General features: G+C 37.5%; 2 protein-coding genes across 6 annotated transcripts in view; both read left to right on the top strand.

Moving 5' to 3' along the window:
- The window catches only part of LOC139124918 (zinc finger protein 37-like), a 137,414-nt gene that overhangs the window by 42,432 nt on the left and 71,779 nt on the right, over positions 1-23,203 (top strand). Inside the window, exon 9 of one of the 5 annotated variants that reach the window (XM_070691031.1) lies at positions 12,401-14,802. The exons of the other annotated variants lie outside the window; for them this stretch is intronic. Coding sequence (XP_070547132.1) covers positions 12,401-13,611 — 1,211 coding nt within the window. The 3' untranslated portion in view covers positions 13,612-14,802. Of the gene's footprint in view, positions 1-12,400; positions 14,803-23,203 lie in introns of those variants that run through there. 5 annotated transcript variants of the gene reach the window in all.
- On the top strand, positions 1,604-7,497 carry LOC139124920 (gastrula zinc finger protein XlCGF26.1-like). Its single transcript, XM_070691032.1, has 3 exons — positions 1,604-1,703; positions 3,253-3,403; positions 4,182-7,497. The coding sequence occupies exons 2-3, from the start codon at positions 3,268-3,270 to the stop codon at positions 5,855-5,857; spliced, it is 1,812 nt and encodes a 603-aa protein (XP_070547133.1). The 5' UTR covers positions 1,604-1,703; positions 3,253-3,267; the 3' UTR covers positions 5,858-7,497.

Raw genomic sequence — 23,203 nt, 5'->3', positions numbered from 1 at the left:
ACCTACAAAATTAAAGCATTTTTAAAGACCCTCATTGTGAAAATTATACTTGTCAAAACTGTGCATGTTAAATGACTCAATGCTACAAGTTGTGGGCATTATAAAAACACAACAAAATGAAGAAGTGAACTTCAGCAGACTAAGTTATCTAGGCTATATATATATATATATATATATATATATATATATATATATATATATATATATATATATATATATATATATATATATATATATATATATATATATATATATATATAATTGTAGAATTTCAGTTGTTACATAAGTGTCCTTGGATGTACGCTATTGTCCACGGTTCTAAATTTCACCTGTTTGAGCTTTATTTTAGAGTCGGATATTTTTAGTACGTCATTTCTGTGTGGTTTGCACTGCCACCTTTCCTACACTTTAATATGCAAATGTCTTTCAAGTATAAATAAGCCTTGACGTTGTTTTGAAACAATACCCACACTTTGACCATTCGACTTCTGGGTTCGAAGGAAAGCGGGGCAGTTTTCTGCTCGCCTTTTTTTTTAAGTTGGCGCCAATTTTTTATTTTTAACTTTTACACGTTTTCCAGTCTCTGTATGATTCAATCTTTTTTAGCATGTGTATTTTACTTTAAGTTTGTCGTTGTTATTTTATTTCAGATTGTTTTAACCTTGATAAAGTGGGATTACTCCCACAAACGTCGGTGTAATAAATTTTATAAATGAAGAGCTTGGTGTCCTGAGTAGACCTGCTTTGTTTTATATATATATATATATATATATATATATATATATATATATATATATATATTATATGTGTGTGTGTGTGTGTGTGTGTGTGTGTGTGTGTGTGTGTGTCAGAAAAGTGTCGTAATACCGGTATATGATATTCGAAATGGCAGCCATGCATGTGTTATGTCCCAAAATCGAATCAATTTTGTCCCGCATTCTTGCATACTGCGGGTCACTTCGGGCGCACTCACGAGTCGAACATGTTGGGTAAGTTAGTGCAAGTAATATTATCTGATATTAATGATAACCTTTGATTTACAGGATTATTTTGAGGCTTATGTTTTCATACCTTCGAAGCTGTGATTAGAATTAATTAAAATGCTGCACTTCAATTTTGTTTTGTGAAACTTATTTGTGACAATATCAATATAATGCAAAATTTGATTACCAGTAACAACTGACACATGTTCAGGTCCCCAAAATGTGCAAAATATTAAACATAAACGGTAGGGGGTCAGAGTGTCCACTGGTCTAAAATTCCTGGCTTCAACACTTTGGGGGGATGGTCGGCCACTTTTTGATGATCGCAAAAAAAATATCCAACCCCCCCCCAAGGCCCAAGAAACTGACCAGTCCCTTATACATGGACAGTGATTTACCTCATTTACATACTCCGCACTTTTCATCTGATGCATTCATGAACTCCCAGCATGTAGGGGCCTCCTCTCGCCTTGATCTCAGGCATCTTTTTATCGAAAAGATAATTTATTCCGACAAAGTGGCAAACAAAACAAAAGTACATACCTGTGAATGTGTCGAGCGAGACTCTGAGGACGCCCTAAAATACCGCCCTCTATAGGTTGATGTTTCTTTTAATAGTGAGTCTGTTCCTTCCGGTCTCAGGCTGCATGCATGCTCAAGGTAAGCCAGGCTCAGGTCACACAATTTGTCGAATGATCAATAGACTACGTACAGAAGCAGGTGAGTCACTGAGGCGCTCTTCTTTGCGGTGCATGGATGGTTTTTTCGGAGATATCTTGGAATTTTATTTGCTCTGAAACCATCTTTACGTGGTGAAGTGCTCATTGGTTTGAGCTTTAGGCTTTCATTGCGGATCTGGACAACAGTGCGTTATTTACTTTGGACACCGGTAAAGTATGCATACTACACCATCACCATAACCTTAGTGCTTACCAGAGACAGTGAAATGATAACCCATGTCTTAGAAGGGAATTCTATTTCTTGCTGGAGTAGTCTAATCAAAATCCCCATTCAATCACAAACGTGCAAAATGTTAAATAAATGATAAATAATAATCTTTATTACCATTAATCATATTAATATACAGTTCAGTAATAAACGCACATCTGAGTTGTGCTGTGATAAAGGGTAAACGGAAACGGAAACTCGCAAATGCTAGTCTAGTTCGTTCCCAAAGCCACTTGACGTTAAAGCAAGAAAAAGAAGAAGAAACAAGAAAAACTGAAGTATATCGAGGGTAGTGTAACACGAAAGTAGCTGGACTGCAAAGTAACCTAATTGTAACAAAGTAACTAAGTGAATAAAAGAACAACTACATTATAACTAAATAGATACATTACGAGTAAGTAGAAATACGTAAAAAGAAAACCCTAAAAACGTACAGAAAATATGTATATATTTAAATATGATATACATATATGTAAAGTTGAATATAACTCTTCATCACTTAAAACACTAATCGTGTAAGAGTAGACTTAAAAGTGCTAAGTAACTAATTAAGTGAATAAGAACAACTACATAAATAAATAAATATATAACAAAATAAATACATTATGAGTAAGTAGAAAATACGTAAAAAAAGATGTATAGAGAAATATATTTATTTATATATGTTGCCCAGTTGTACAATGAATTTTGAGATTATGCAGAATATTCCACCTTCATAACCCTTCTACTTCATGTTTACTGTCTAACTCTATGATGTAACATCATACAGTTGATTAATCCGCTATCTGTAGCCACAGTAAAGTGATACAAGCTCCTCATCTTTAGGATGTCTTTTATTTGATGTTTTCTCATGCTATAACCTTAATGGGCTAATATATTAATTTGCATAACATAAATTTGCATAATTTGTTATGGTTCCCCTCAGTCAGAATAAATCCTCCCGTAATTATTAAGCAAGAGACAACATTCCTGATTTCCCCCTTGTGAGAGAAATCTGGAGAAAACACTGACTTTGCACATAGACACCATGCTACGCTCTTGGTCGATTTTCTCCGCAAGACCAAACAAATAAAATTCTGGTTTCATGGAACTCAGACATGAATCAGTGATCATTATGAATTAATTTACAATACTGACAGTTTACTACCATCAATATTTATCTTTGACATTTGAAGTGAGTCAGTAATTTGAATAAACATAATGATTTATGACTTTTTTCTTTGCATAACATATCGCGGTAGTTTGATTATAAGTCAGGGTCACACTTTACAGTTAAACAACATCTTTACATGTATTTTTGGTCCTGTGTGCTACCTTGCAGGTCAGAGATTTCACCATGGCAGACAACCAGAGATGTCCATCTTGCAATGAAGTGTATGACCTTGACACCAAACGACCTCTGACCGACTCTTGTGGACACGCTCGCTGTTTCCTCTGTACGTTTTCAGATGATATGTGCCCGCTGTGTACAGGTACGTTGAAGATCGCCCTCTATGGCACGGCATGTTGTATGTGGAGAGTTATTTTCTCCTTATATTCAAATTGGTATTCTACTCGTAACTTTTTTTGCAATTGTTGCAGATATTTTATCTTTCGTTGAATTTTGCAACAGTTCAATCCGCTTGATTCCTTTTGCGGTAGTTGTCTGTGATTTTGTCTTTCCCAAAATATTCTTTTGTAAGTACTTAAAGTACCTTGTGACTAAACAGACAAGGAAACCTCTCCTATTTTATATTTTCCAAAAGCAAAGAATCTAAAATTTAGTATGGTAGCAATAAGTTTACTTGAAGGTTGAATGGTGTATACATTTGGGATAGGCAACCGCAATCTGGAGAAAAAATCTAAACTTTGGTGTTAAAGATAAAATTAATTTCAGTCAAAATCTTGATACTAGTTTCTGAAATTTAATTTTTCATTTTAAACAAGAGAGCATGAGAAAAAAAATGAGTATTTTATTTTGCATTATCTTTCCTCATTCTAAAGTGGCAGGGTTGAAAGACTGATGACTCTCAAAAAAAGTGATTAAAAATCATGATAAGTAAAATTAAAACGCCTCCTAGTATTCAAAATGTAATATCTTCATTACTGGACAAAAAAGTAAATTTTGTAATATTGTATTTAAAGAACATAGTATGAAAATTTCACAAAATTTGACTCATCCAGAGTGGAGTTAAATTGTAGGGACATGTGAAATCATATAGAACAGTCATTCTGTAACATAGCCTTGCCTGTTGTCATTTTTTTGCACAGGAAGCCACGGACCAAAATCTGACATTGTACAGAATCCTTCAGTGGAAGTTAACATCAGTGATGTCAGTGACACTGTGTCTCAGATTGGTGACAGTATTGCAGCTGGTAAATGTGGTGAGCAGGGTGACCAGTGTCTGGAGGAGAGAGTTACATCAGCAACAAACAAGCAAATATTACAGCCTGAGCCAATGGTAGATGAGAACAGTCCAGCAAAGGCAGTGAATGATGTGGATGGCCAAGATGGACAAAACTGTGATAATGCAAGTGATGTAATGATGACAGCTCATGTTGAAATGGACAAAACTGTAGACAGAGTCTTGGCTGATGTAAGAGAGCCGTGTGAAGATGAACAGTTTAAAGGTGTGAGAACTCAGAGTACAGGAATGGAAGGGGGTTCACAGATCTCTGAATCTCATGGTGTTCCGGATTCTGGTGAGGTCAAAACTGAAAAAGATGCAAATCACTCCATGCAATGTGAAGATGGAAAGCAAACTACAAGTGATGACAGTACTCAAATAAATCCTCAATCGGATGACACAGTGGCGTACTGCAAATCTCCAAATCAAGAGTATAAATGCAGTGAATGTGGTGAAATATTCCAGACTAAGTTTGCGGCTCGGAAACATGTTGGGGTGCACATGTTCGGCAAGAAGGACTTTGGCTGTGATTTGTGCGGAGCGAATTTCAAAGATCCCATGCACTATGCCCGACACATGTATGCTGGCAAATGTGAACAAGATAGGGGCATATCTGATGGGGAGGAGGAGGCTAATGATGGAGACGGGGGACTGAGCACCGGGTGGACGAAAAAGAGGGAAAAAATCAAGCAGGTCTGCAAACATTGTGGGGATCCGTTCATTGGGTTAAAGACATTCAGTCAACACTTGCAAGATGTTCACGGAGAAAAGATGGAATTTAAGTGTGAACGATGTAACAAAACTTTTGAAAATAGGTCAAATTTATTGAGACACGTCAAGGCAAATCGAAATCGAGAAAGTTGTGCAACAGCATTAGCCAGGTTTAAGGGAACCATTGATATTGACTGCCCAGTTTGTCAAAAGAAATTTGATGAAAAGGGGAAGTTGATAAATCACTTGAGCCTGCACAGTGTAGAAAAGCCATTCAAGTGTTATATATGTGACAAAGCCTATACAAATAATAAATCCCTGAAGGCGCATAAGCGAAGTTTTCACTCAGATGTGAAGCCTATACTGTGTGAAGTTTGTGGAAAGCGATTTCTCCGTAATTATCAGCTGCAACGGCATATGGTTCAACACTCGGACAAGAAGTACCAGTGCGGGACCTGCGGAATGTGGTTCACAGAGTTCAAGAAATTCACAGCACACACCGAGAGACATAACGGAGCTTTTCTCTTCCCGTGTTCCTACTGTGACCGGAAATTCCAGGCAAAACAACAGCTGATAGGCCACATCAGGACACACACTGGAGAACGGCCGTACCGATGTCCAGTGTGTGACAAAGGTTTCACACTGAAAAAAGCCATGGTGAAACACACCACATATACACACTCAAACGACAAAAACTTTGAATGTCAAGTTTGCGGTAAACGGTTTAAAAAGAAATGGGAAGTGAATAAACACTTACAAAAGGCCCATAAGACTTTATCAGAAAAGTCTTTAAAATGTAGAGAGCTTGAAATTATTGGTTTTGTATAGGCAGTGCTGCACCCACAGGGCTCGAAATTAACTTTTTACCCTGGTAGTCCACTTTGGCTACCATTTTCTGAAGTTGGTAGCCCAGTGACAATGGCTGGTAGTCCATGAATATTTTAGTTTAGGGATACTGTACTCGTCCGAGTATAAGCCCCCGGTTCAGCAACACAAAATAGCAGTAAAAACTAGGGGCTTCAACTCGAGAAACCCCATGTTATGTGTCACGAACGCTTAATTTATGCTAATTTATGTACATTTTTAACTCTTTCTATCACTTTCAAAATCGGCTTATACATCCAAAGAAATTGTAACTTGAGTAAAGAAAAACAGAAAAAAAATCTTCTCATGATCTTTATGAACTGGCATGCCTTGTTACACCCGAGTCTCTCTATATACAGAACGTAATATATTGATACTGATCGACAACCATAGACAAAAGACAGCAAAACTCAGCCAAGCTTAACTGACACAGTGTTTTACATTACTATTTCAAATCAAACTGATAACACAATCTCTTGATATAGAAGTGAAAGTTTTGTGAAATTTCAGCATCAAAACCTCAAAACTTGACACAAGTACGTCTTGTATGCTGCCGATCAACAGCATAGTGTGAACTGGCATGCAAAGACTGCACATGGAAAAGCAACTCAACATTCTAGTATCAAACGCTCTGCATCTTGTGAAAACAACAACATAGCAGTGAAAGTTGTAATAGTCACCAGAAAAACTCTTCACAGATGAAAAGATAATTGCTGCCAACAGAAAGTGATTTAGTCTGTGGACGCAGGACTACCGCTAATTTCGAACCCTGACCCAGATGACAGTCTGCCTCATTTATTGCACTTTCTCATTTTTTGTCACATAATTGAAAGGAACTGGTATCAGGTTATGCTGCTGTGAGTTCTGACTGAAGTGATATTGTGTCATGATTTGAAATCATATTGAACTCATTATCAAAATGGTGTTATGCACTGCAATCTCAGACAGTCAATCCATGGAGATTTATCCATTTTCTATATTTTTCTTGTAACACAAGGTTGTATGTACGTAATCAGAGATGCAAATTAGTGTTTAATAATTCATTACTAAAGTGTGACATTGTCATACTGTCTGGTAGGATAAAGGTTGATAATATCATTTCAAATCAATTTTATCAACATGAGATCTAAAAATGTCTACATCCCTACTTTGTCATTTTGCTGTTGTCAGCAAAAGTTTTTTAAGTAGCCACAAAACTTTAGAAATTTTCTGCTCAGTACGTAGAGGGAACAATAAACCTTGGTAAAGTAACTTTGGATTGTTTTCTGATACTGTTGTATATTATTAGCTCACCTTTGGTGTACGTTTATATGTCAAAGAGAGCTTATATGGTAAGTCAGTGGCGTCTGTTATATCTGTATGCATGAACATGTCCGTCCACATCAAAAACTCAAAAATTGCAGCATTAGTATTTGGTGTACAAGTGACTAGGTGATGTAAAACTTGCGGACTGGCATCCATTTTGACATTGAGGTCGACACCCGCTCATTTCCTAAAGGGAACAATAAACATTGGTAAAGTTACTTTGGATTGCTTTCTGATACTGGTTTTTTGTCAGCTCACCTTTGGTGTACATATATATCAAAGAGATCTTATATGGTAAATCTGTGGCGTCTGTTATATCTGTATGTCTTTATGTATGTGTGAATGTATGTCCGTCCACATCAAAAACTCCATAATCACAGCATTAGTATTTGGTGTACAAGTGAGTAGGCGACGTAAGACGGAGATTCACCACTTTCTAGGTGTAGACGGGCGTCCATCATGGTAGTGAGTTGTGTCGTTACAATCTTGACACCAGAAACACTGATTTTGTAAAAACACGGCAGATTTCTTCAAAAGATTTAATTTTATTGTAACATGAGTGCGTTTTTTAGACAGCAGAGCGCCTTCTGCATCGAGTAAGGTAACTGAATGTAGGATTTGTGTATATTTTCGACTAGAATGGGCAGTTCAATTACTTGTCAAACATTGTAAAAGCACAGACTTGGCTGGTTTTATATGGTAAAAAATTATGCAGTTTGCTCATAGACTACAATGTATAGTGAATCAAAATTGCAGTGAAATTCCAAAATCAAATTTTCAATTCTTGCACACACATGCACTTTCAACCCCCTCCCTCCAGTGTAATCAAGTACATTAATATCAATTGTCAAGTGTCTATAAATACACAGATTTAGCTCATATTATATTGGAAAAATATTGTTCATAGTTTTCTCATAGACTACATTATGTATAGTGAATCAAGATTTAAGCGAAATTCCAGAAATTAATTTTTTGTTTAAAATGTATGTAATTACAGAGTCCAAGAATCTTTGCAAACACTTCATATAACACCATATCTTCAAATATTTGAGCTATTTTTCCTAATATTCAAAGTGTTATAAAAACTTTATTGTGCACATGGCATGACACTTATTTATCTTGGTCAACTTCAAAATTTTATTTTTGTGAACAAAAGTGCTCTTTCTGTTTGTTATAACTGAGACAGAATAAAGCCATTTTTGTATTCTGTGTTATTTACTTTTTGTCGATGTTGTAAATTACGTGTACAGTGTAGCTTCGCCCACCAACTCCTCTACTAATTAAGCAAATTATGCATTTGGTGTGTCATTAATTAGGCTTGTCTTTCATTTATCCTAATGATTATTCATACTACAATGCATATATGACCTGTGATACTAGTAAAGGTCAAGACTTGAACTTGGTCATCGTAAGACACAACACAAAGCTGCCCCGGCCATTCTGTCTCTCTTTAACCCCAACCTATCCCAAAGTGTGGACCCCACAGTCAGTTCTGTTATCTTTTTGCCATAACTCCTGAAACCTTCAGAACATTTGACAACCCCCTCCCCTTAATCATTGATTATAAAATTTCACCCCCATAAAATACGGTTTTGTAACGTCAACCTTAACCTACACCCTGATTTCACCCCACCCATTAGTTTCTGCCGGACGATTCCGTATGCATTGCGTTCACACCTGTCGCTAGTTTCATACCTCCCATACGAAATTGCAGCTAGCCGTGACCTTGAAGTGCAGTATTTTTTTACTTTACCTCACTCTCTGAGTGTGTTGAGAGCAATAAAAATGTAAAGTACAAATAATTAGCATTTTTTATCCAAGTGAATGGGCTTGATTTATATTATAATGCATGTTTTACTTATATATATATATATATATATATATATATATATATATATACACCTTACATTCACCTTTCCATTTTACTTTTTCGTTTTACATGTATTGTGTGGGCCAGGGTACCCTGTTGTCGAAAGTTTTAATATGGAGGGGGGGGGGGGTCACCCTGTTTTCGAAAGTAAGAATGGGGTGGGGGATGGAAAGCCACTTTTCCATGTCCGCAAAAAATTACCCCCCTCCCCCAACCCGGGCTGAAGAAACTGACCAGTCCCTTATTTGTGGACAGTGATGCCACATATCATAGTTACCTCATTTACATATTCCGCACATTTCATTTGATGCATTGTTTAACTCCCAGCTGCTGAGCATGTAGGGGCCTCCTCTCGCCTCAGCCTCAGACATCTTTTTATCGAAAAGATAGCTTATTCTGACAAAGCGGTAAGCAAAACAAAAGTACATATCTGTGAATGTGTCGAACGAATGAACAAAATAACTGTCTCTGTCAAACTATTATAATATAATATCAGACAAGGACTCCCTGAAATACCGCCCTCTATAGGTGGACCTTCTTTCCAGTCAGTGCTGAGTCCAGCAAGCTGCCAGTGTGGGCCAGTAGACAACGTACAGAAGCAAGTGAGTAGCTGAAGCTTTCTGTTTTTGCAGTGCATGGCCTTTTTTTTCGGAGATATCTTAGAATTTGTATTTGCTGTGAACAGCCCATCGTTGCGACGTGAATAGCCCTGCTTACCGTGCTGTGTGTGTTCCCGCGTACACGGCCTCCAACCACTCGGCACGGCCGCGGTACACACAAGGGCTACGACGCGACGCGACGTGAAGTGAACTTAGTTCACAGGCGCTCGTTAGCTGTAGACTGCTAAATCGCTCGATTTACAACGTGATCGACGAACCCGTACTCGACCTGCCCGCAACTTGGAGTATTTAGGTTGCAGTGGCGGGCAGATCGAGTACAAGGTCGATAGATCCAACCTAAAGTCGATTGATGTAGCAGGCTATCCAGCGCCTGTGACGTAGGCCCATTGGGCCCGGAGAGCGGAGCTCAGGCACGGCCTGATGAGGCTTTCAACGCGGATCTAGACAATGCTGTGTTTAGACAGCGATACAGTATGCGGACGACACCAACATCACAATCTTACCAGAGACAGTGAAATGATATCCCATGCCGTAGTAGAAGGGAATTCTATTTCTTTCTGGATTAGTCTACTCAAAATCCCCATTCAATCACAAACGTGCAAACTTCTAGCCCAGTTCAACAATGAGTTTGAGATTATTGTGTGCACTACTCAGAGTATCTCACCTTCACCATAGTACATCTCACTTCATGATTCAGCCTATAGTAACACCTCACAGTTGATTAATCCACTATCTGTATAGCCACAGTAAAGTCATACAAGCTCATCTGCCAAAGGATATAATACAGCTGATGAAAAACCTTTCATTTGAATGTTTCTCATGCTGTAACCTTATAATTGGCAAATATCTTAATTTGATTCTCAGATATTTGCATACGTTCTTATAGTGCCCCTCCCAAAAGAAGGCAACATTTCTGATCTCTCCCTTGGAGCAAAACACTGACTTTTTCACACAGACACAGTGCATGCTCCTCTCTTTCCTGATTTTTTTCAAGGCGAAACAAATGAAATTCTGGTTTCATGGAACCATACAGACATGAATCAACAATCATTAAGACTTTACAATACTGACACTTTACTGACATCAATATTTATCCTTCACATTTGAAGTGAGTCGATAATTTGAATAAACATAAATGATTTACAACGTTTTTCTTTGCATAACAATTATCATAGTAGAGTTTGAGTCAGCTAGATCACACTTACCAGTGAAAGGGATACAGTCGCCAGAAAAAAGGCTTAGGTTGTACGGGACCCATATGACCAATGTAAACACTATATCCAAGGTACCGTGGTGATTGAAGAATGTTAACATGTCTGTCATAATCTACATCATATACTTTAAATATTGCAGCTATGATGATGAGGTGCATCTAGATATCGTGCACGAAATACATTGTTTGTAAACAAGAAACTCGCACAGGCGCAGTTCCGAAGACTGTTTCCCCTTTAAATAACATCATTACATGTATTTTTGGTCCTAGAGTCTGCTACCTTTCAGGTCAGAGATTTCACCATGGCAGACAACCAGAGATGTCCATCTTGCAATGAAGTGTATGACCTTGACACCAAACCTCTGACCGACTCTTGTGGACATGCGCGCTGTTTCCTCTGTACATTTTCAGATGGCATGTGCCCGCTGTGTACAGGTACGTTGAAGATCGCCCTCTATGGCAAGGCATGTTGTATGTGGACAGTTATTTTCTCCTATTCAAATTCGCATTCTACTGGTAACTTTTTCAAATTGTTCCAAAATATTTCCTCTTTCGTTGAATTTTATAACTTTGAATATCTCAATTCCTTTCGTGGTATTTATCTGTGATTTCGTCCTTCCCAAAATATGCTTCTATAAGTATTTAGGTAGTTGTTGGTAAAACAGACAAGGAAACGCCCTCACTCTATATATATTCCAAAGAAGAAAATCTAAAGTGTAGTTTGCACAAAGGATGAATGGGGTGTATATATTGGGTAGACAACCGCAACTTTTGTATTAATGATAACAATATAAGTCAAAAAATTTATAATATTTTCTGAAATTTAAAATTTTGCTTGAAACAAAAAGTACATGTGTTAAAAAAACAAGTATTTTGCATTATCTTTCCTAATTCTAAAGTAGCAGAATTGAAAGACCCACTCAAAAATGATATTAAAATCATAATAAGCAAAATTAAAATGCCTCTTATTCAAAATATAAGAGCTTTATTGCTAGATAAAAAGTCATTTTGTCATATAGTATTTAAAGAACATACTATGAAATTTTCACAAAATTTGACTCAGCCAGAGTTTACTTTAATTGTCGGGACATGTGAAATCAAATGGAACAGACATTCTATAACATAGCCTTGCCTGTTGTCATTTTTTTGCACAGGAAGCCACGGACCAAAATCTGACATTGTACAGAATCCTTCAGTGGAGGTTAATATCAGTGATGTCAGTGACACTGTGTCTCAGATTGGTGACAGTATTGCAGCTGGTAAATGTGGTGAGCAGGGTGACCAGTGTCTGGAGGAGAGAGTTACATCAGCAACAAACAAGCAAATATCACAGCCTGAGCCAATGGTAGATGAGAACAGTCCTGCAAAGGCAGTGAATGATGTGGATGGCCAAGATGGACCAAACAATGATCATTTAAGTGATGTAATGATGACTGCTTATGTTGAAATGGACAAAACTGTAGACAGAGTCTTGGCTGATGTAAGAGAGCCGTGTGAAGGTGTGAGAACTCAGAGTACAGGAATGGAGGGTGATCATGGGATCTCTGAATCTGAAGGTGTTCCGGACGCTGGTAAAGTAAAAACTAAAAAAGATGCAAATCACTCCATGCAGTGTGACGATGAAAAGCAAACTACAAATGGTGATGAAAGGGATCAAATAAATTGTCAAGGTGATGGCGCAGCAACAAGCAAATCCGCAAATCGAAAGTATAAATGCAGCGGCTGCGGTGAAATATTCCAGACCAAGCCTGCAGCTCAGAGACACGTCATTGTGCACATGTTCAGTGGGAGGGACTTTGACTGTGATTTGTGCGGAGCTAATTTCAAAGACCCAGTTGACTATGCCCGACACATGTATGTTGGCAATTGTGAACAATATGGGGGCATATCTGATGGGGAGGAGGCTAAGGATGGAGGTGGGGGACTGAGCAGAGGAAGGACGAAAAAGAAGAGGAAAATCAAGCAGGTCTGCAAACATTGTGGGGATGTGCTCATTGGATTAAAGACAATCAGTCAACACCTGGAAGATGTTCACGGAGAAAAGATGAAATTTAAATGTAAAAAATGTAACAAAACATTTCTAGATAGGTCAAATTTCTTGAAACATGTCAAGTTATATCAAAATCGAGAAAGTTGTGCAATAAGATCAGCTAGGTATAAGGAACGGATTGGTATTGACTGCCCGGTTTGTCAAAAGAAATTTGTTACAAAGAGGTCCTTGAGAAGACACATGACACTGCATAATGGAAAAAAGGAATTCAAGTGTTATTCATGTGACAAGGTCTTTACAAATAAACCATCTCTGAATGGACATCGACGAAGCGTACACTCAGAAGATCTCAGGTCCAAACTGTGTGAAGTTTGTGGAAAGCGATTTTCCAGTGACTTTAAACTGCAAAAGCATATGGTTCAACACTCTGACAAGTACCAGTGCAAGACCTGTGGAAAGCGGTTTCAACAGCTGGAGAAGTTGACAGCACACACCAAGAGGCATAACGGAGCTTTTCTTTTTCCGTGTTGCTACTGTCAACGTAAATTCCAGGCAAAACAACAGCAGATAGGCCATATCAGGACACACACTGGAGAACGGCCGTACCGATGTCCAGTGTGTGACAAAGGTTTCACGCTGAAAAAAGCCATGGTAAAACACACACATATACACACTCAAAAGACAAGCACTTTGAATGTCAAGTGTGCGGCAAACAGTTGAAAAAAAATGGGAAGTGAATAGACACGTACAGGAGGCCCATAATACTGAAACTACAAATAATGCATGCAACTCTGAAATCAACACTATAGAAATAATGGGCGACGCGCTGACTATTAACGTTTATTTGTGGGCAAGGGCGAGAGGAAAGCCAAAAATTAACGGGCGAGGCTTGCCGAGCCCGTTAATTTGGCTTTCCTCGAGCCCGCGCCCACAAATAGACGTTAATGGTCAGAGCGGAGTCTGTTATTTCCATTATATTTCAGCGAACCCAAGAAAACCATCAAAATTTCCGAAAATTTCAGGAGCTGGCCCCGGAAACTGAGCAATACGCGACGCACTGTCAGGCGCGCTGTACAAAATTGGCAAATCCGGGGATGTTTTCAGAAAAAAGTATCTCAACTTGACCTGCAAGTGCTCCACTTTATTTTGTGATTGATTTTGATTTACGTTTCAGCTGTAAAGTTTCAATACTTTGAGTTGTTAATCTTATTATTCATATTCATGGGCATGTAAACAGACCATTACTGTGTATTTGTGGTCAGTCACGTGGTTCAGCTCGACCAATCAAAATGCGACAGGCAGGGCATGGTAATATAATGGTGGTTAAATTTTACATATTGCTAATTTTGAGCAACTGACTTGTATCAGATGGAATCTCTTTAAAATGTAAAAGCTGCTAGACATAATTATTGGTTTTTATAGGCAGTTCTGCACCCAGATTGTATTCTGCCTCATTTATTACACTTTCTCATTTTTTTTGTCACATAATTGAAAGGAACTGGTATCAGGTTATGCTGCTGTGAGTTCTGACTGAAGCGATATTGTGTCATGATTTGAAATCATATGGAACTCATTATCAAAATGGTGTTATGCACTGCAATTTCAGACAGTCAATCCATGGAGATTTATCCATTTTCTATATTTTACTTGTAACACAAGGTTGTATGTATGTAATCACAGATGCAAATTAGTGTTTAATAATTCATTACTAAAGTGTGACATGTCATACTGTCTGGTAGGATAAAGGTAGATATATCATTTCAAATCAATTTTATCAACATGAGATCTAAAAATGTCTACATCCCTACTTTGTCATTTTGCTGTTGTCAGCATAAGTTTTTAAACTTGTCCCAAAACTTCAGAAATTTTCCGCTCATTACGTAGAGGGAACAATAAACCTTGGTACATTAACTTTTTTAGTGTTTTCTGATACTGTTATATATTAGCAGCTCACCTCTGGTATATGTATATATACCAAAGAGAGCTTATATGGTAAGTCGATGGCGTCTGTATCTGTGTGTGTGAATGTATGTCTGTCCACATCAAAAACTCCAAAATCGCAGCATTAGTATTTGGTGTACAAGTGACTAGGTGATGTAAGACGGAGATTCACCACTTTCTAGGTGCAGACGGGCGTCCATTATGGTAGTGAGTTGTGCTGTTACAACAATGAACACTAGAATTGCTGATTTTGTCAAAACACGGCAGATTTCTTCAAAAGATTTCATGTTATCATGTCATGAGTGTGTTTTTTAGACAGCAGAGAGCCTTCCGCATCAAACATGGTGACTGAATGTAGGATTTGTGTATATATTCGACCCGAACGGGCAGTTTTATTTGTAGGGTGGACAAGTCCACTTCACACCTTTGGAGATAGTCTACGTACGAGTACGTCAGAACATAGCATAAACTACACACTATTCATGTTGTTAAAACTACCCAGTTCACATCACACCTGTGGTTTTCCTAGTGATCAAACACATTACCTTTGAGTCTGCGGAGTAGTGTTACGGGGAGTGGGGGTCAGTGGGACTTCATCTACAAATAAAATGTAAAAGCGACCCCTCCTCCAAATTAAATTTCTAAAATTTGACACCCCCCTCTCTAAATTCACCAATTACAAAATGTGACCCCGGAAAAGTTTGAGTAATGAATCCTTTGCAACCTATTGCCTTTGGTGAAAAAATGACCTTTCAAAAGTGTTTGCAAGAAAGAGTGACCAATCCAAATTTTCATGCACAAAAAAACAGTGTCCCTTCCCCAGTTGCCACAGTCGATCTGTATCAATATCTTAATTGACATATAATTTTGCATTTAAACTTTCAAAAAATCCTTTTAGAACTTGGTGAAAATCCAATATCATATTTACTGTTCACATCTGCACTTTTAAACACCCAATTCTCATCCCATTCATTTATATCAATTTTCAAACATTATAAAAAAGCAGAGACTTAGCTAGTTTTATATGGTAAAAATATTCATAGTTTCCTCATAGAGTACATTGTATCCTGAATCAATATTTCAGTGAAATTCCAAAAGTTTCTTGTACACACATGCACTTTAAACTGCCTAGTCTAATCAAGTACATTAATATCAATTATCAAGTTTCTATAAATACACAGATTTTAGGTCGTATTATATTGAAAAAATGTTGTTCATAGTTTCCTCATAGACTACATTGTGTATAGTGAGTCAACATTTCGTGAAATTCCAGAATCTAATTTTATATTTAAATTTGTGTAATTACAAAGTCCAGAAATCTTTGCAAACAACTTCATATAACACATTTTCAAATATTTTAGCTATTTTTCCCAATATAGTGATGTGTAAAAGTTATATCGGGCACAATTGGCATGACACTATTTATTTAGGTCAATATGAAAATTTTATTTTTGTGAAAAAAGTGCTCTTCTCTGCTTGTTAGAACTTGTTCAGACAGAATAAAGCCATGTTTGTTTTATTTACTTTTTGGTCATTCTGTTGTCTTTTTGCCATAACTCCTGAAAGTTCAGAAAATTGACCGTCTCATTGATAGTTGTAAAATTTGACTTCAATAAAATAAGGTTTTGTAAGTTTCACCCACCGCTCCCCCGGAAAAAAAAACGAATGCTCCCTTAGATTCTGCTGGACAATTCTGGGTGAAACCCCTCGTATCCGTACACCGCACTCACATCTCCCATGCAAAGACGACACAGTCTTATCGTGTTAACCGACTCAAACATTCGCATGTGGATCGAATCACAGACTTTAACCAAGTCTACCATGGGCCATGCGCTGGCTTATGGCCCTGCCTTTATCTGCCATGTTAGCTGGTGCCGCCCTGGCCAGAGCCCAAAGGCTGCACAGTCAACATAACAAGGCACCGTGGGCTACAATTATTGCAGCTAGCCGTGACCTTGGAGTGCACTATTTTTTTACTCCCTCAGAGTGTTGTGGAGCAATAAAAATACATCGTAAAGTATATATAATAAGCATTTTTATCCAAGCAATCGGTCTTGATTTATATAGAAATGCATTATTTTACTTTCTACTCGTTTCTTACGCGCGAGTTTCCCGAACTTTCCGAAAATATCAACAAAAACCTGAAGGAAAATTATTCTGAAATTAGGCCTTTGTGAAATATTCTGCCCCGTAAAAATTAACTTACTGGCTCATTTACAAATGAAACGAAAACAATTACTTTTAAATTACTTTTAAATGTTACTTTTCGAAGTTGGGTGCCAATTTCCATAGAGTAGAGTCACTGTCAGCATTATTCGGATCTAGACTACCCTGAAGCTGAGGATGAGGCCAAATTTGCGATCGTATACAATACTGATCGCTTGTTTTTCAATTCTTTCCTCCAGGTAGAGAACTAGTATTTTCTGCCACAACATTAGATCGAGACGGTTTTTTTTAATAATTGCTTAATAATCCGTATCTTTAGGTACAAATCATTCTTCTAACAGCATTTCAGAAGTTTTATATAACACGAATTGGTCCTTTTCTTCTGACGAATCCAGGGCTGTCCGTGAAAATTGCGAATACGAATACGAATCCAAGCATTCTGCAGATCACAGTTTGCAGGCAGGACTGTACAATTTATCACTCATAGTCATCACCACCCCAGTCCTAGTGGTGTACTGACAGCGAATTGAAAGCGAAAAACAATGGACGGAGTCTTTATTGATGTTGGAGAGGCATGTGAAGACGAATACTTCAAGGAGGCGAGACCTCAGACTGTCAGTACACACAGGGAGGACCGTCATCAGATCTCTGAATCTGGTGGCGGGCTGGACGCCGTTGACATAAACACCGAGACTGACGACGCAAAAGTAAATCACTCCATGCTGTGTGAAGATGGAAAACAAACTACGAATCAAGGTGATGAGAGTGTTCAAACAAACCCTAAATCTGATGACGCAGCGGCGTACAGCAAATCCCCAAATCGAAAGTATAAGTGCAGCGGCTGTGGTGAAATATTCAAAACTAAACTCCTGGCTCGGAGACACGTTAAGTTGCACATGTCAAACCGAAGTGGCTTCGGCTGTGATTTGTGCGGAGCGAATTTCCAAAAGCCTACTGACTATGCCCAACACATGTATGCTGGCAAATGTGAACAAGATTGGGATGTGTCTGACGAAGAGGAGGCTTGTAAAGGAGGAGGGGAACAAAACAGCGAGAGGACCAAAAAGAGGAAAATTAAGCATCATGTCTGTAAGCATTGTGGGGATGTGTTCATGGGATTAAAGGCATTCAGTCAACACTTGAAAGATATTCACGGAGAAAAAATGGAATTTAAATGTAAAAAATGCGATAACACATTTGTAAGGAAGGAAAATTTACTGAAACATGTCAAGGCCAACCAAAACCGAGAAATTTGTACAACAAGATCAGTCAGGTGTAAGGAAAGAAGCAGCAAGTACTGCCCAGTTTGTCAAAAGAAATTTGATACAAAGTACAGCTTGACAATGCACATGAGACTGCATCGTGGAGACAAGCTGTTCAAGTGTTATACATGTGACAAGGCCTATACAAGTAAACAATCTCTGATTGGACATCGGCGAAGCGAACACACAGATGTGAAGCCCATACTGTGTGAAGTTTGTGGAAAGCGATTTCCCAGTAACTATCTCCTGCAACGGCATATGGTCCAACACTCAGACAAGTACCAGTGCAAGACCTGTGGGAAGCGGTTCCCACAGCTTGAGAAATTGACAGCACACACTAAAAAACATAACGGGGCTAATCTTTTCCCGTGTTGCTACTGTCAACGTAAATTCAAGACAAAACAACAGCAGATAGGCCATATCAGGACACACACTGGAGAACGGCCGTACCAATGTCCAGTTTGTGACGCGAGTTTCACTCTTAAAAAGGCCATATTGAGACACACCAGATTTATACATTCAAAGGAAATGAAATTTAAATGTCAAGTGTGCGATAAAGGATTTAAAGAGAATTGGGCATTGAATAGACACTTACAAAATGTCCATAATAATGCATCTAACTCTGAAATCAACACAGGTGGTGAAATGTTACAAACTGTTGAATCGTGATCAACATTACTTGTATCAGATTGAAAGTTTTTAAAATATAGAAAGCTACTTTTGAACTCAACAGATTTGTACACACAGTTCTGCACCCTGATGGAATTCAACCTCCTTTGTTGTGCTTTTCAACAGTATTTCTCACATATATGAAAGGAACAGGTCACAGGTTATGCTCTCCTCGAATTTTTCAGTGATGATGATTTTATAGAAAGAAAAAAATCTTTATATTAGTGTAGTATTCTTGATCATATTTTTTTGTTAGAAAATTGTAATAGTTTATGCGCAGTAGCATATTTTATCAAATTTAAGAAGCAGTAAATGAGATGAGTAATGTCTGTCTATAATCAAGAGTTTTGGTTAACAACCCAAGCAAACTGTATTAAATAGGCCATTCTATGTCAGCAGCATGTGAGACATTGAGAAAACTGTCAATAGATATTAAGATCGTGCACTTGAGGGAGAACGCGCCTCAGGGACAGAAATTCGGGCGTTCAAATTTTATAAATTCTCTTCTGACCCATCACTTATGGAGGCACATTTTGAAGCTCTCAGCAAAAAAAAGTTTTCATCATCTTAGTTTTTCGAAAATCGAAAATATTATTTTTCTCCATAGAGTTAACACAGGGATTGCGGCCATTTTGAACTTCAAATATCGGGAAATTTCAAGTAATTTGTCTCTGCAGTATCAAAGTTTACACAGTGAACCTTGATTTTTATTCTTGCTTTGGTAAGAAAATGGTCGAAAGTTTCATTGAGGAAAGTTTGATTTAAAGTTTAAGTCTTTCACTTTCAAGGTGCATATTACCTTAAATTAGTAACAGTCACTTACTTTTACATGACCAGTGACAGTACAGAACCAACAGAACAAAACATTTGATGAAAGATATTAAAAGTGGATTCAGTGAAATCTTGCATTTAAAGGCTGTTGAAAACATAAATACTGTAAACTTGATTTTTTAGGACTTAAGATGCTATAATATACCAAGCCAAGTGGGTGAAAATACGTCATGTTTTTGCTCAATACAGCTTTTTACTGACTTGGCTGATGGGGAAGTGATACTGTTTGGCAGGAAAAGGGTTAAGATTTGCCAGCACAGGTGACGGGACTCATGGCGGTTCTATATTGATGATGCCAGAGCCGAAGCAGGGACAGTATCATGTATATTGCAGCAATGAGCACCAACATGAATGCAGGCCACAAATTGTTATCTTGTCCGTGCTATCATGTGTTACTAATTTCCACAAAAACTTCTGAATCTATGCATTGAAATAGTTGTTGATGTAGAATGTATTCACTGGCAGACAGTTGCTGCAACCGACTTCATTTTCTGTTTGTAATAATTATTAAATTGTTTCCAATAATTTCTAAGAATGGACACTAGTCTTAATGTGTGTGTACCTTTGTGTGCATCGTTCAGTTTGTTTGTCTGTAGATTCTTCTTTTTAGCTTCACTGTCAGAGAGCTTATCTGATGTTAAGTGAATGTGTGGTGTATACGTCTTGCAGCATTCGTGAACTTTTTAGCTCCACTGTCAGTGACGCAGAGCTAAAACTTATAGGTGGATGTGTGGCATCGTCAGTTGTCCGCCATCTGTAAGCTTATCACTTTCAAAACTTCTTCAAAATATCAAGTCCATTTCCTTGGATATTTGGAGTACAGGTCTCCAGGGATGACCTTGATTAGATTTGTTCAAATTGTGATGAAATATGCAAATTTCTATTTTTAAGGCAATTTTTGTCATTTTTGGTCAAAAATTATGTAAAAATCTTATTCAAAAGTGCTGGTTGGACAGCTTTGATATTTTGGATATAGGTCTCATTTCAGATTTCTTTAAATTGTGCAAAAATATGCAAAATTTTATTTTTAAGGAAAATTTTTACTTTTGGTCAAAAATTTATTTTGGATAGCTTTGATATTTGGTATACAGGTTCCCAGGGATGATCAAAGTGTGATATATTCAAATTATGATGAAATCTGCAATTTTGTATTTTTTTGGCTATTGTGCCATTTTTTGGTCAAAAACTTTTCTTTCTTCAAAACTGCTTGTGTGATAGCTTTGATATATTCCGTAAACTGCAGGTTCCTGCAAATTGGCTTAATTTTATATTTTTGCAGCTACTTTTTGCTATTTTGCCATTTTTGGTCTGGCCATCCTGAAATGAGCTATTTAAGATTTTCACCTTCTTCATCAACACATTTGTGACAAATATTTAATCTCTACATAACACAGGGAGCTGTATTGGCTGCCAGGTCGCTTGTTTGCTCCAGTGGTAGCTGAAAGACCAATGGCAGAAATGTCATAGAGTATGGTACATAACATGATTATGAGAAAACAGATTTTATCAAAGTTTGGTAGAAGTGATCTGCATAATGATGAATTTGTTGCAGTGAACTAATGAGAACTTTTCCGACCAAAATTTTAGTGCAACATTTTAGAAATTTTTATGAATATTTCTGCAATTTTTTTGATAATTTTGGACCAAATGGACACCCAATTTCACTGTCTAGAGTTCTGTATCAAAATTTTGGCAAAAATCTGAAAAATATTGTCCGGGTTATAGTTTGTAAAGGCAAGAGTAGACTTAGGTGCTCAATTGGTTAAGAACGTAATGCACTGAACCAAATTTGATACAACTATGAAGACACTTGAATTATGACCTATGGTCTTTCTACTATGTAAAAAGTTTGGTAGAGGGACTTACAGGTTCTAAGTTCACTTGCATATTATAAAAGAATCAGTTTTATTGACAGAATTTCATCAGCTCTCAGTATAATTATTTGATCATTTGCATAGGTAGCATGATTCATATCTGACGCACGGATGAAGCTCCCAGTGTATCTGGAAGCGCCATCTCTCACTCATCTCGTATTTCAGTCAAACAGATCGTCATATACATGTATTTTGAAAAAGATAAATTCATTCCAACAACGTGGCAAATAAAGTAACCTATGTATATAACTGTAAAAGTGTCAAAGCAACTTGTCTGATAAAATTACTCATAAATTGGGCATGCAAGCGACTGCAAACTTACAAAGCAACTTGTCTAAAATAGATCATTAACTAAAAAAAGAAAAAGAAAAATATCAAAAAATAATATTGTTTAAGGTGGTCGATGCGTCCTACTCCTTCAAGTCTTACAAGGCTTGAAATCTTGGTAAAATCCTCTGCTTTGTTTAGCTTCTTATAAGTGAAATACAATAAATTCATCGATTTCATGAAGAAATAGGTAGCATTTTAATTGCATAAAATAGGATTGAAGGGAAACTTTAATCCCATCAAGAGCAGCAGAATTTCTATTTCAAGCTGTGTATTTTACAAGGGAAATGATACAGTATATAATGTCAGATGTTGCATTATTATTAATATTATATAGGGCTCAGCCCTTGGTGTCGCGCCAGGGGTTAAGATTGGCAATGTTATTTGTATTGATTCATGATAAACTGTAATTGTTACTTCATAAACGTTTATATGCCAACTATGCCCAGTTTCCCTCTGATGAAAGCAGTTCACGTACACACGACGTCAAACCCTGCACAGGCTGCAGCAGGGCAGGTATAGATTTTCTGTAGCGTGTAAAAATTATGGACAAAAATTGGCAATTTTTACAATGATAACAGCCTATTGCGATAAACAAGGGACGTATTATGCAATCATTATCATTGCAATGGTAACCGCACTGCCCACCTTCCACTTGCAAGCTGAAAACTATAGCGTTCCGTCTAAAAACTTGCAATTTTTGAATCTAATTATTGACACAGGGGGCGCTCTTCTATAATTCAATCCCAGCATTCTTTGCGTATGCCCCCGTTCATGTGCACGACAGTTTTCTCCGTTTATCTATATCACACGATACTTTGTATCAGCGACAAGGTGTATAATAACATTTACTGGCTAATAAAAGAGGTATATTTTATAAAAGGCATGTTATATCATGGTAATTTGTTTCGTATTTGTTTATTTACGAGTACTCAAAAAAAAACATGGCTGCGCCCATGAGAGAAGGGTACACTTCCGGTTACTTGCATAGTATATTATGAATATGCGCATGCGTAGTCAGTAAGCCGCTGGCGCGACTATTACATATGTACCACAGTTTACTTGCATCGAGGCACTCGTGTACTATCGGTATTTGCACTGCAGTGCAAATACCAAAAACATTATAGAACAGCGCGTGATCCTTGTCTTTCAATGTGTGTCGCGTAAACTATTAAAATGTGTTCGCTGTTGTTTTTAGTTCCTTTGTTTTCTCGATAAAATAAACAGGGGGAAACATATGTA

Source organism: Ptychodera flava, assembly GCF_041260155.1.
Source record: "Ptychodera flava strain L36383 chromosome 23 unlocalized genomic scaffold, AS_Pfla_20210202 Scaffold_24__1_contigs__length_23054250_pilon, whole genome shotgun sequence".
Classification (NCBI taxonomy): domain Eukaryota; kingdom Metazoa; phylum Hemichordata; class Enteropneusta; family Ptychoderidae; genus Ptychodera; species Ptychodera flava.
This window is presented reverse-complemented; position numbering and strand designations above follow the sequence as displayed.

Bases quoted from the DNA above. Each gene is read 5' to 3' on its own strand.
- LOC139124920 (XM_070691032.1), top strand. From the start codon at position 3,268: ATGGCAGACAACCAGAGATGTCCATCTTGCAATGAAGTGTATGACCTT. The intron at 3,404-4,181 runs GTACGTTGAAGA...TTTTTTGCACAG, and splicing joins TATGTGCCCGCTGTGTACAG to GAAGCCACGGACCAAAATCT.